The sequence below is a fragment of the Ochotona princeps genome, chromosome 25 (genome assembly GCF_030435755.1).
Source record: "Ochotona princeps isolate mOchPri1 chromosome 25, mOchPri1.hap1, whole genome shotgun sequence".
Taxonomy (NCBI): Eukaryota; Metazoa; Chordata; class Mammalia; order Lagomorpha; family Ochotonidae; genus Ochotona; species Ochotona princeps.
Window position 1 is genome coordinate 18,207,698 of NC_080856.1, and position 13,769 is coordinate 18,221,466.

The following is a 13,769-nucleotide window of genomic DNA, read 5'->3' on the forward strand; positions in this document are numbered from 1 at the left end:
CAAGTAGGCTATTGGTGCTGCTCCTGCCCACGCTTCCAGAGGAAGCAGCCTCTGGGCCTCCGGACCCCAGGAGCCTTTGTTTTAAAAAGGGAGGTGGGGATAGCAGTAAAAAGGTGGTTGTGGGCAGGCTTTGGGGGAGGGTTTAATATATATATATATATATATATACACATACATATATATTTTTGTAAATAAACAGAAACTGAGTTTTCACTTTACCCTCTCCCTGCCCTCAAAAAGTTGACTCCAGAGAATTCTGGAAAATAAGGGGTTTTATTTGCAGCTGTAGCCACAACCTGGCAGCACAGGGGGTGGTAGGAATGCCCAGGCTCCTGGAGGGTGAGAGCATCTCCCGGCCTCAGCAAGCAGAGTACAGAGGCTGTTCTGGGCCAGCCAAGAGTGTTGGTGCAGCAGTGAAAGCAGCAGCAATAAACTGGTGCCCCGCCTCCCTCCCTAACTCCCTCCCCAAGGTGACCCCGGCCAGGAAGGGTGAGGGCTGGAACCCAGGGCTGGGCTGGCCATCCCTAAGCTGTGCTAGGGCCCTGGGACAGGGCACTTGGAATACTGGGGCAGGGTTTGGAATGGAAGAGGGCAGGGCATCAAAACAGTGACAGGTGGGCGAGGCAGGCTGGTCTCATCTCAGTGTGGGTGGTCCACGACGGGAACAGACATGCGGTCTGGAGGGAGGCCAGGCCGCACTCAGGTCTGGGCTCTAGCAGTGTGGCACTTGCGGCAAAGCACGTGGCCATCCAAGGGGAAGCAGCCGTTGTCGTCTGCCTCAATGGACAGGGGCTTCCCACAGTCCTGCAAAGAAGGAAGGATGAGAAGACGCTGTCCCCCTGCTAAAGGACCACAGGGCACCTCCCCCTCTGCTTGGTCCACGCCACACGGAGGAGCTGACCTCACACTTATAACACTTCATGTGGAAGTTCTTGTCCAGGGCGACCACGCGCACGGTCTCATCACGGCCAGGCTCAGGCATGATGGGCTCCCCACAGACAGAGCATCTCGGGGCGTACTGCCTGGGAGGGGTGGAAAGCAGGACCCCAGCAGGCAGAGTCAGTGGCAGCAAGGTCTCCCCCCATCCCATGCTCCCCACTCCATGAGGACAGCTGTGGAACAAGGCAGCCCTCCTTGCTACACATCTCCAGGTGGGCGCAGCTCATAAATGCCCACAACAGCCATAGCCAGCTCTCACAAAGGGGCAGGAGATGCCCCGTGGTGCTCTCCTCAGAGCCTCATCTCCACACACCTCTCCAATGGGGGCCCAAGCCCCCACCATCCGAGGCACACCACAGCTCCAGCAGGAAGCATTCGGGAGGTGCTCCCACACCCCCAGGATACTCCAATGCCCTACACCTTAAATCCCAACAAATGTGCAATGTAGAGGAATGTGGGATCCTTCCCAACTCGGTAGACACCTGAAACTGTGCCCCCCCCACCCTAGACGCATGGTTCTACCTTAACAGCCCACATTTCTACTCTTCATGAAGCTACACAATAGGATTTTGCTGGCAAGCCTGAGAAGTAACTACATTGTAAACTCTATAGGGGAGAAACCAGCACTGCCAAAGCCAATCTCCAACCCAAGTCTGACTTCCCAGCCAGTGTGTATGACAGAGTGACTCCAGTACCCACACTGCAAAGCACCAGGCACACACCTAACACAGGCCTTGGCGAGTCGCAGGGCTGGGTGCTACCAGCCAGTCCCAGAACTTGCCCTTGAGCCTGGCATCACAGCATCCAAATGCAGATGAACTGCTCCCTGCCAATTACTAACACCTAGGGTCAGAACACACGTTGAGGGTCACAGCCCGGCTGGAGCCCAGAGAACAGCCCAGTTGGTCCTCACTTGTGGTAGTCGGGGACGCAGTGGGGCTGGTTGGCCTGATCCACGATGAAGGAGGTGCCCTCCAGGGGGCAGGCGCAGACCACACAGGTGAAGCACTGTGGGTGGTAGGCTTTGCCGGTGGCCCTCAGCATGCGGTCGGTGATGGGCTGGCCGCACGTGTTGCACTTCTCCAGGGTGTTCTGAGGAGATGACAGGGGCAGGTTGGCAGGGAGCCCCGCACCAAGGGACCAGCCTCAGCCCCCAAACCCCAACTCACAGTGTAGCAGCCCTCACAGTAGGGCGACCCCTCCAGGCTGTAGAACTGCTGTCCCTGGAGCTGCTGCTCACATACGTGGCAGGTAAAGCAGGTGATGTGAAACAAGTGCCCCAGTGCACGGACCGCAGGCTGCGCCCGGGCCAAGGGCTGATGGCAGCGGCCACACGTCTCTAAGGGCCAGAGAAGACAGCGATGAGCAGGAGGAAGAAGAGGCTTGCAGGGCCTCAGATGGTTCAGTCGGGGAGTGGAAACAGTACAGGGATGGAGAGGGAAGTACACCGCCCCCCAGCAGGCTCACCGCTGGCAGCTACGTTCTGCCTCTGAGGGTGCTCCATGTCCTGCATCAGCTGCTGGGTCAGCTGCTCCAGCTCCTCCACCTCCTTCAGAGTCAGGGGTCCCGGGGCCCCAGGGGAGCGTACCTGAAACCCCAGCACTTGCTTTACACTCAGTAAGGTCACTCCCTCCAGGGACCCTCCTAGGCCAGCTGACCCCCACTTTTTCCAGTGATGACCTAGAGCTCAGTTCGTTTTCCAGATGCACAGGTTCGACCCTTGAAGTTCCTCCTTCCCCTCCCTGCTGGCCCCAACCCCAGCATCACGCAGGTAGCGGGAGGGATAGATAGAGTGGCCTTAGCCTGTCACATCTCCTCCCGCTCAGCTCAACTCCCACCCAGAGCAGTCACAGACAGGCCAGGACAACTGAGCGGACAGAGGTCACACACACAGCAGCTCGGGTCACTGAAGCACCGGACACGCGAGAGCCACGCACCAACTCCACAGAGCATGCTCAGACAGGGCCCCCCCAGAGGAGGGCCACGCAAAGGCGTGCACACATGTGCGCTCGCACACACACCTACCCGGCCCGCCTGCTGAGCAGCCCCTGTCAGCGTGAGGATGCAACACAGGCGGGAAGCACAGGTTAATCCCCCAACAGCTGTCTGCAGGAGCCTAGCCCTCAGCCCCAGCTCCCCACACACACCACTGACCCCAGTCCCTCCCTCAGCAGGCCTCAGAGAAAGCCTAGAAGCCACTCTGTAGGCCAGCCCTGGAGGATAGGGGTGGTGAGAATGCTGAGGACAGGTATTGCTGGTACGTTGAAAACAAGAGGACACGTGGCCCCTATCACCAAGTGTTCCATCTGCTGATGCCTTCATTCCTACAACACCCACCCCTACCCCGGGCAAGCCTGCCTGCCACCTCTGCCCATAGCCCTTCTGCCCACAGCCCTATCTGCATGAGTGTCAGACACCCCACTCCCCCAGATCTCAGCTCTTTTTTCCCCAAGGCTCCTGTCCACTCCTAACTGACACATGTCCTTGAAATGCAAGCTTTGCTTTGCTCCTGTTCCAACCTCCCCTTCCTAGTATCTTGGGGACAGAGCAAGGGTAGTGTGCCAGCCCTTGCTTTGTAGTATAAATACAGGCTGCAATCTTCAGGTGGATAAACTGCCCTCCTGCATCCCATCCCCCCAGGTGCCTTCATCCTCTCTTACTGCCAGCATCAATGTCACTGCCTTAGACCTCTAGCTCCCCAACTCCAAGGGCTGGAAACTTCCTTCCATCAGCTGCTGGGAGCGGAGATGGAGTCTGTTTTCCAAGGCCACCCGTCACCGCTGCCTGCCTCTCCCCTCCACCATTCATGCTGACTAACTGAACCCAAGCACAAGGCTTTAGTTCCTCAAAGTCCCCACCCACCTTATGTGCCTTGACCAGCTATCTGTACAGGGTTCTGTCTCTGCCACTCTCCCCACACCACCCTCAGCGATCTGGCCCAATCTCCAACCCCAGGTCACACCACTGCCCACTTCCTGGTTCTGCCTCAAAGCTGCAGAAAGTAGGTGGGGAGACCAAGAACACCGCAGCATCCTGCAAGCACACCCTGTAGCCTCAGCCTGCCTGTGTGGCACTCTCACATTCCCAAGTGCTATCCCCACTGCTGCAGTGCCAAAACTTTTCCATCTCTTCCAACCCTGTCACAGCCTCATGCCCTTGAGCCCACCAATGATTTCACCTCCCACGTCACCAAGGAGCTGGAAGCCAGCCAGTTTAAAGCTCCCTCCTCAACCTTCCTTTCCATAGAAACACTGAAGGGACCTTGCCCTTGCTCTCTCTCTGGCAAGGTCTGGGCACAGCGGTGACTAAGCTCTACTCCACGACTCCATCTCAAAAGTCATCGCTGATTATTCCTCATTGTCCCTGCTCCTGGCTTACACGCTTATCTGATCCCTTCTCCCCAATGAAAAAAAACCACACACACATATACACTCACAATTATAGTCCTGAGTCCCTTTCTACATCATCCATTGAGACCATACTGCATTACCAGTTTCATATAGCCTATTCCCTCCACAGAGCACACATGGGCCTCCCCAAGGCCATCTACGAGGACTCACCAGACCAATGGTGGCCCTACTCCTTGAGGCCCTGGCTGCCAGGGCTCCCAGGTCATCACACTGTCTTCTCTGGGACCCCACCCTGACCTGGGACGCTCCTCCATAAGCTCTTCTCCCACCTTCCCTGTTTCCACTTGTCCCACCCCAGGCTTTCTGTTCCCCTGGTCCACTCCCCCTGCTTCAGTGGCACTGGACACCAATGCCGCGCACTCAGCTGTGGGCCTTCTGAACCCTGGGCCTACGCTGCTAACAGAATGACAGCAGCAGCTGGAAGGCAGGCCTCCCGAACCAGTTGCTCAACATGTTGACAGCTGGACCCCCTTGCTCCCGTCCAAACCATTTCCCCTTCTGACTTCTCTATTTTGTCAGCAGGACTGTCATTCCTGACACACCCACACTCTGAACCTCTTCCCCGTTCCCCACCCCCAACAAGGGCTTCTCCACCGCTGTATCCCATGGGTTCTTTTTGTCTTTGGCAGCACTGAACATAGGTCTTCACTTCATGGAGTGCCACTGTTGCCTGGAAGTAAACTCACATCATGATCCCCTGCCCCTCACACACATCTCTGCTAGCGGCGCTCCAGAACACTCCCCAAAGTGCTGGCTTCACCAGCCCGGATGACTCAGCCACACACCTACCCCAAAGCACTGCTTGCCTAGTGTTCACCCATCCGCTTCCCCGGCGTGCCCACTTCACGTCCTACTCCCTGAGCCCCCACCTACTCTCCAAGTATAGCTCACTAACTTTCCCACAGGAACCTTTTGCTTTCCAAACACCCCTGTATTTTTGTGCCCTGCATTCTGCTCATGCCGTTCCCATCCAAAGGCCATTCCCTTTCCTCTTGGATTCTTAAGGACTGCTGGCCCTTCAAGGCACGCCAGCCTCAGGAAGCCCTTCCCAGTTTGACAGCCCCCATTGCTGGCTTCCCTAGAACTCATACAATTCTGCACATCTCACTGGCACTAGGCCTTTCTTCCTGATGCTACTTGGGGAAGGAGGGCTCTGATGGGTTGCACTAATAGTCCATCAGGATCCCTTCAACTCAGCAGTTCCCATCTGAACTACAGGGCAGGCACTCTTCCTGTGTTTTCCCCTTTGGGGCGTTTATGAGAGCACAGCTCCTTTACTTTTCACAGCCACTGTACGGGGCAGTGTTCATTTTCAAATAAGGAAAGTGAGGCCTGGGATTCACCTAAGAGTGTGTGAGCTGTGCACAGAGCCTATTGTAGCCCCATCGGACGGACAGCCGCAGGCTGAACCCTCTCTTTGGGAGATCACTTCCCTCCAGTGTCCCAGACTCCTGAGCACAGAACACAGAGCCTGGCACCCAGCTGCTGCTGGCTCCGTCAGTGTTTACTGGGACTGCTGACTCTTATCTCCAGATGGGCCCTCGGGCAGTGAAAGGGCCAGAGGAGTACAGAGATTAACTGAAGACCCAAGAATGGGGAAAAACCATGATGGACTGGTGAGCTCATCTTCCCCTTTAAGCTTCCAGCACACAAGGCAAAAGTGAATGTGCACTACTTAGAACCTGGAGTCAAACCCCACCCAGCCCCGGCTTTCCCTTCTCATTGTCTCACTAATCTAACCCCACAGGATGACCACTCCTGCCCCCAGCAACACCACGCCCACCCTCAACTCACCCAACCTCTTGGCTGAGCCCCCTCCCCCACTGCCTGATCTCAGCTTTGGTCCACTCCATCCCTCACCTGGTTCTGCTTCGGAGCAGGTGGGGGCACAGGAGCCTGCTTCTCCTGCACTCTGGGCTTCTCCTTCTGCTGAGCATAGGTGAAGTTGGGGGGCTGAGGGGAACCTGTGCCAGTGGAAGCAGGAGCCTCCGGAAGCCCTAGTTTTTGACTGGGCTGTGACCCAGCTCCACTTGGGGCTCCAGGGCTGAACTTAGACGCCACAGGAGCAAACTTCGGAGCCACTGGAGAAAACTTCGGGGCTGGAGCTGGAGACGGAGCTGGAGGACCTCGGGACTGTGCGTTAGCCGAAGACACAGGCTGGGCAGGAGCCGGGGGCTGAGACTGCACGTGCACCTGGACCTGAGGCTTGGCCTGGGGCTGGGCCTGAGGCTGGGAGCTAGGAGGGGTCTTCCAGGGAGGCAGGGGTGCTGTGCCACTCGCTGCAGGCTTAGGACTGGCCTTCGGAATGAACGGAGTGGCGACCGGTGGGGGTACATATCCAGATGACACCTGCAAGGGCGGTGGAGGGGAGAGAAATACAGTTGGAGAAGGGTGTTGGCCTCCTTGCTTCCCATTCCAGCCTCTCATCCCTTGGGCCCCGGTTCCCTACTCTCCAGGCCCTTACCCGGGCTTTGAAGGGATCGTTCTTGGTCATGTCATCCAGCAGTGAGGACAAAGAGTCAATCTCCAGGTCGATGCTGCTCACCTTCTCCCTGGGCTACAGGACCAGAGGTCAGAGCACCACTACCAACAACTCACCCAAAAGGGCAGAGATGCAGCGGGCTCACAGGACACACCTTCCTCTCCTTCCCTGGGGGGTGTCCCAACGCACTGACCCTCCCCCAGACCTGCATACCTGTGGCGGGGGCGGCATGGGGGCATCAGGCACCCCCTCTTCCTCCATCGGAGGCGGTGGGGAAGGAAAGATGTCCTCCTCCAGAGGTGCTGGGGGAAACGGTTCCTCGATCGGGGGAGGAGGAGGTGGGAAGGCACCTCCCAGGGCACCCTCCGCGTCGTCACCATCCCCAATTGGCGGCGGTGGGGGTAAGGGAAAGTCTAGGGTAGAAAGAGAGAGGCTGCCGTCGGTAGGGGCCCCTCCACCCCTGGACCCTCGGTCTACAGCTCTGACTCTAACCCTAACCTAACAACTCTCTTGGGTGTTGGTAAAGCGTGTTAAAGGAAAGGAAGGGGGCCGCAGAGCACACAGGGATCACAGGAGGTAAGGAGTGGGGGCACGGCCCAGGAGTGGTGCAGCTCCCGTTACACATGGGAAAACGGACCCATAGGGGAAGATTCGTGGCCCACATTCCCGCCTCCCACCCCCAGGCGGGGACTTGGAACGATCCCAGGATCCCTGGCTCCCAGCCATGAGCTCCACGATGAGGTAAGAACATCTGCTCGGGACAGGGTGGCTGCGCCCAGCCCCCTCCACAGCCACCTTTGCAGCCGCCCCCAAAACGCCCCAACTCACAGCCCCCACCCCGACGCCTGGCTGTATACCTTCCGGGGGCGGCGGGGGGATCTCGCCCACCCGGCCCATCTGTGCACGTTGGGCTCCGGCCGCTGAGGAAGGCTCGCTGTCCCCGGGCCGAAAAGGATTCACTTTGGGCTTCGGGGCCACCACCGGGCCGAACTTCTTCTGCGGGGCGTAAAATGCCGGAGCCGAGACCGAGACGGAGATCGCGGGAGGCGGGCGGGGGGCCGCCATGGCCAGGCCGGGCTGCAGGGGGTGGGTCGCCAGGTTAGGCAGCGCCGAGCTGGGCTGGGCTAGAGATTCGGTAGGCGGCCTCAGCACCTCCCGACGACCCCCACCCGCCAGCTCCCGGATCCCTGCGCCCCGCGCCTCACCGCGGGCCGGAGCGTGCGCGCCGGCTCTCCAGTGGCCGCCTCGGCGCCGGGTCTGCAGACTGTGCGTCCGGGTCCGGAGCAAGCCTCCAGCCAGGCGGGGAGGGACGCAGGGCGAGCGGAGGGAGGGCGGCAAGGGGCGGGGAGAGAGCGGCGCCGCGACCATACAAGGAGCGGCCCGGAGAGGGGGCGGGGAGAGCCGGGGAGGGCGGGCGAGGCAGGAAACTCCCCCAGGAAGGGGCCCCGATCCTGCCCGGGGCCCGAGGCTCCTCGAAGGTCCGCCCGTCCGCGCCGGCCTGGCCGGTCGCAGACCACCCCTCCCCTTAGCATAGGCCTCTGATGTCATTTCCTGACCTGCCACCCCCACCCCCTCCGCGCCGGACCCGCGGGTGCCAGAGATCTGACTCACCGACCCCACTCGAGGCTAAAGCCGCGGAGATCGGGCGAGTGCCCGGGGCACCGAAGCAAGCAGCCCCCTTGCGCCTCCGCCTGGGCCCAGCCCTCCTCCTCTCTGGCGTGACCTGCGGCCCCGCCACTCTTTTCGGCTGCTCTGCGCTTTGCTGTCCGCAGCACCGCGCCCCCAAATCCCCTCCGGCAGGCGCTGGGGACTGAAACGCCGCTGGGCTCCGGGCTGCACTGGGGCGCTAAGGGGGCGTTTTCCCTTCCCGCGCCCTCCTCCTAGGCCTTTTAGCGACCGAGGGCGGTGTGAACCCCAGCCTCCAGCGTTCTTGCAGTATCATAAGTTCCAACCCCAGGCGGCCTCTTAGAGCTTCTAGGAATTCACCTCATCCGCTTCCCACCCCTCACGCCCCCTACCCCGTCTGCAGGTCACTTGCACGAGGGAGATTCCGGACCAGCGGCCCAGAGGGAGGACTAGCCCCGGCTAGGGCCACCAGAGGACCCAGGAGGACGGACGTGGATGCCGGCAACAAGCCTGCCAAAGTTGTGTCCTCACTTTGACCCCCCCCCTCACCTCCAGGAGCCTTCAGAGCGACTCAGCACTCGGTGGAGCCCCTATTGGTCTGACCCTGCGCCCATCCAGCCAGAGAGCTAAGAGACCTGAATGCTACTTTTCTTTTTCAGTTGCATGCGGAAACTTACCCAATGGCTCCACGCGTGTTACCTGGAAGTTATGAAGCCATGGCCTTTGCCCTCTAGTCCAGTATACACCCAGGCTCTCCATTTTCTGATTTGTCAGCCTTGAGTAACACCTGAAACAAGCCTCCTGCTCACCCCGGACTCACTGTCCCCTCCCTGGCCCTCCAAACCTACTGCCCTTTCCCCCTCCCCCAATGCAGCTGGGCAGGGCTTTTGAGGACTTCCAAACTAACCTTTGATGTTAGGGTGGGAAAGCAGAGGCTGCCAGCTGAAGAAGTGGGCCCCCGTCACACCCACGGAGCAGCCAGCTTCCTGCAGCCCCTGATGTCAGGTGGAGAAGCCTTGTTGGGAACGGAGAACAGAGACCCAGCGTGACAACCAAGTCCACAGGCTTCTTCTCGCTTCCCTTTCAACACTTCTGTAAGAGCCATGATGCTTCACCCACCTCTTTCACCACATTTTACAGAGAAATGAGCAGAATGCCACATCTGGAAGTGCTATATAGAATACTCAGGATTAGTGTTCAAATTCTCGGTTCTGCCCAGGAAGGAAATTCCACCGCGGTTAATCAAGGCGTTTTCCCTCCTGTGTCTGCTTCTGGGTATCCCCGATCCCTTCTGCTTCCCTCAGCCTAAGTCCTTAATTATATCTAAGGCCATGCTTTGCTTGCCTTCGTGATTTCTCTTTGCTCTCATTTCTTATTGTGTCACCAGCTTTTCACAGCTACAAGCTTGTGTGGCCATGTATGATTGGAACTGCACAGCACACACCTGTCTGACACGCTCCAGCCTGTCCTGGGCCTGTCCCTTTGATGAGCTATTAGAGATCTGATGCTGATTTCCTGTGTAGATTGGAAATTGAGTGTCGGCTTTTTGTAGAGCAGAAGAAACAACACCAGTGCTTCAAAATAGGTCCAACTGGGGGACAAACGGTTCAAAGATACTTTCCAGGTAATTTCATAGGAGTCAAAGCTGCATGTCCTCGCCAGGGCTCCTGAAGGAATGCGCTTGTGCAAATAGAGGGTGTGTAATTATCAGGCAGCAGAGCCTATTTATACATCAAAAATGGAGGAGTACGTAGGCAGGGTTAGCTTTACTGACAACCAAGAGCATTGGCGATGCACAGTGTTAAAGCTAAGAATGCTTGCTAAGCCTGCCATTCTAAGTAAAAGAAGAAACAGTATCTCAGGGGCCAGCATGACTGGCCCAGGATATCTCAAACGCAGCTGCTGAGTCAATGTTGCTACAATGCAGAGGGCTACACAAGCAGCCCTGAGTTGCTTCGGTGTCTTTGTTAAGCAAGCAGATCTAACATATCTTCAGGCAGTGACGTGCAGCAAATAATAGATACCTCTGCTGAAAACAGCAGCTTGGGCTGTGTCCAGAGAGAAGTTAAAAACGTGAACGCTGGCCTTTACTACCCAAAGCACCTCTGCGTATCTCCTGGGATTTGCATGTGTCTATGTGGTACAAGAAAGCTTTTTTCAAGGGTACACAATCTAAAGTAAGAAATATCTAACCATCAAATAAGGAAGCAGAAGAAACACGGGGAGTGGCCAAAACATGAATTCTAAAATGGAAACTGGAATGCTATCAGGAGGTTCCTTCTGGATGTGGGTTGCAGATGTTCAGAGGTTCAGTATGTCCAGGCACTGGGCTACGCACTCTAACAAAAGCAAAAACAGCACCCCCCCCTCAACAGTGACAACCACCATAAGACTAGCACACACTTATACACACTTACATAGAGCTCCGTAGGGTGTTTCAGGCACAGCACTCAGCATTTTAAGTATGTTAATTCACAATTACTCTTTATAATAAACTTGCAAGGAACATACAATATAACCCTATGGTTCAGTGAGGGAAGACATGGTCAGCTAGATGTTGGGTTTTTCACCTCCTATATCGCAAAAATGTTTTGCAGCACAAATACCTTATTGTTTTGAGACCTTACTGCTTCCTTCATACATCCTTGTATTCCATTACTTCTTTCCTTCAGTTACAAAAGCCTGACCCTTCAACAGCCCAAAGTCTCCTTCCAACCCAACTCCCTGCTGTACATCCTTGAGCAACCATTTTCATTTTGTCTTCTCATCGTTGTATCCCATGACACAGCCAAATTCTACCTTTCTGCATGCATATAAATATACACGCTATATGTGTGTATTGTATACTGTACAGCTAAGCATTGTAAGGATGTGTTCTTAGAACTAATTCTAGACATTGTGGTAGTTGTGTAAGCATCATAGGATGTACTTAAAACCTAGATGACACAGCCTACTCTGCACTTTGGCTATATGGTGCATCCAGCCATATATGCCATCTGTTGATGACCAAAATGCTCTGGTGAAGCACATGACTATTACATGTGTTCATGTAATCATGCATTTCAAAGTATTTCTCTGGACTATTTTTTAAAATGGTTTTGAAAAGCAAAGAGGCAGAGACAGAGTTCTTGTGCACTGGTTCCCCCAACACCCTACCAAATGCCTCCACAGCAGAGAGCAGGGATCTGGGGATACGATCGAGGTCTCCCATGTGAGTGCTTGGAATCCAACTAGTTGAACCACTGCCTCCCAGGATTCACATTAGCTGGAAACTGGGATCAAGAGTAAAATCAAACCAAACACAAGCTGAGGCACTCGGGTTTGTTACCTGACTGTCCCCAAGTCACATCAGTTCTTAAAATATTTATTTTATTTATTTGAAAGACAGAATGTCAAGTATAGAAGCACACACACACACACACACACACACACACACACACACACACACAGATTCCTTTCTCTGGTAACTCCAGTGGCCAGGTCTGGACCAGACTAAATCTGGGAGCCATACACATTTCCCACATGGGTGGCATTTGGGCCATCTTCCTGACGTGCCACTTGCAGGCATTGTGACCAAATGCTTAACTTGCTGTGCCATAATGCAGGGCCCCCAATGCACATCTTAACTGCCAGGACAAACACTTGTCCTTAACAACAGTTAAAGTTATGGAATAGAATGGGAAGGGGGATGGCTTTTGGACTGCTGTAGTTTCCCTCTGAGCATGTGTTACTTTTATTATCTATGTAAAACAAGAAAGTAGATGAGAAGAACTGGAGAACCATCATGTCATTTGCCTTAGTTCAGAGTGCTTTACTTGTCCTGAGTACTGTGTGCGTGTGTCTTGCAGTTCCTGCTTGCTTCTGAATCCACTGCCTCCTAATCCCACTGGCATTTGCTTGTTGGTACTGAACAGTGCCTGTCAGGTAGAACAGCAGACACAATGCAGGTGTTGGATGAGACTGGTGATGAGATGGGGCTGAAGCACCCAGCAAGTTCCAAAGATCTTGGCGACGAAGACCAAGGAGTAACTTCCTGCTCTGCCAGGTCACTCCTCCAAGAGAAAGCAGAACTGATATCTTCCTGTTCTTCTTTCTTCCAGGATCCACCCAGGAACAGATTCCAGAGCATCATTACTGATGCATTTTTCCTTCCATTTCTCAACCACAGTTCCAGCAGTATTTACCAGATAATTTGTATATTCTCAGCAGCCTGGAAATGATGATAAACAAACACAGCTTTCACCCTCCTTCATTAGCTTTCGATGTATGGAAAAGAAAGACATTTAGGCAGACATTTTTTAGTAACATAAAATAAGTATCACTATTAGAAAATAGTTATTTTTCTCATAGTCAACAGTAATGCTTTTTTTGATGTAGTTACAGTAATTACATCATCTGAGCTATCTTTCAACAATATTATCCTCGTTAGTAAAGGACCAGATCTAAAGCAGTGTTGAGAATTCCAGGGTGAGTTTGAGCTAAATGTGCATAGGGCATCTAAGGGGCAGAGATCTGTCAATCCCAAGGACTGGGCCAGATGGGCACCCAAAGGCACTGCAAGCATCAGTAAGCCAGAAATGTGTGGTGGTTGTGGGGGCAGAATAAGGCAGATGGTCAGATGGCGAAGAGTCAGCAACCGAGGGAACCGAGAAGGGCAGGCAGGAAAAGAGACCCAGGGCTCCCACAGCAGCACAGGCAGGTTGCTGGCACCATGGCAGTCGTGAGAGGAGCATCTGCTGCTTCCTTCACCCTATGCCAGGAGGAAGCCAAAATCAGAGAGCCTGGCTAGAAGCTGAAGGGTTTGCCACAAAAATCCATGGCTCATTCACTTAGAGGAAGTAAATATTTAGGGGAGTGAGGTTGAATAGAGAGTCATCTCCTATCTTGCTTTACATGAGACATACATAATGCCTCCACAGTGGCTCCCTGCCTCCACTCCCTCTAAAAACTGGACTTAATGTGAAGAAATCCTTGAAGTGGACGTGATCTGACTCAGGAAGTGGTGCCCCTGAGCAATTCCTCGGAGCTCACTTAAACTGCTTAGGCTGCCACAAGAGATGTGATCATTGTGGTGAATGGGCACTGTCTCACAAAGGGGAGGATGCTACCAAGAGTAGCAGAAACCTCAACTTCTCAATAGGCGGAGCAAGCTGGTAGACCAGCCTTGGTACCCAAGTATGAATTGCTGCCAGAGGACATGTGTGCCTAACATACCGCAACATTGCTCCAGTCCACTTAGCGGGAACAGAGTAGGTTTAACACCATGCCTAGCGTAAGTAGGGCCAGAGATTCATATATTTTTGTTGGCTGTC

The 13,769-nt window shown here is 54.9% G+C and overlaps 1 protein-coding gene across 3 annotated transcripts; it reads right to left on the minus strand.

Annotated features, from left to right (window-relative positions):
* Positions 1-254: 254 nt before the first annotated feature.
* Positions 255-9,005, minus strand: ZYX (zyxin). Of its 3 annotated transcripts, none has more exons than XM_058681298.1 (10): positions 8,850-9,005; positions 7,689-7,908; positions 7,045-7,244; positions 6,814-6,906; positions 6,210-6,698; positions 2,407-2,527; positions 2,109-2,278; positions 1,853-2,031; positions 902-1,022; positions 255-804 (listed from the first exon to the last, which is right to left on the minus strand). In XM_058681298.1, the coding sequence occupies exons 2-10, from the start codon at positions 7,894-7,896 to the stop codon at positions 700-702; spliced, it is 1,686 nt and encodes a 561-aa protein (XP_058537281.1). In that variant the 5' UTR covers positions 7,897-7,908; positions 8,850-9,005; the 3' UTR covers positions 255-699. The 3 variants fall into 3 exon arrangements, with proteins under 3 accessions (XP_058537281.1, XP_058537280.1, XP_004594389.2); XM_058681297.1 differs by lacking the exon at positions 8,850-9,005 and adding an exon at positions 8,555-8,754; XM_004594332.2 differs by lacking the exon at positions 8,850-9,005 and adding an exon at positions 8,037-8,326.
* Positions 9,006-13,769: the final 4,764 nt, after the last annotated feature.

Coding starts and splice junctions, on each gene's coding strand:
- ZYX (XM_058681298.1), bottom strand. CDS start 7,896: ATGGCGGCCCCCCGCCCGCCTCCCGCGATCTCCGTCTCGGTCTCGGCT. Junction 6,907..7,044: donor CCATGCCGCCCCCGCCACAG/GTATGCAGGTCT, acceptor CTGGTCCTGTAG/CCCAGGGAGAAGGTGAGCAG. Junction 2,279..2,406: donor GCAGAACGTAGCTGCCAGCG/GTGAGCCTGCTG, acceptor TCTGGCCCTTAG/AGACGTGTGGCCGCTGCCAT.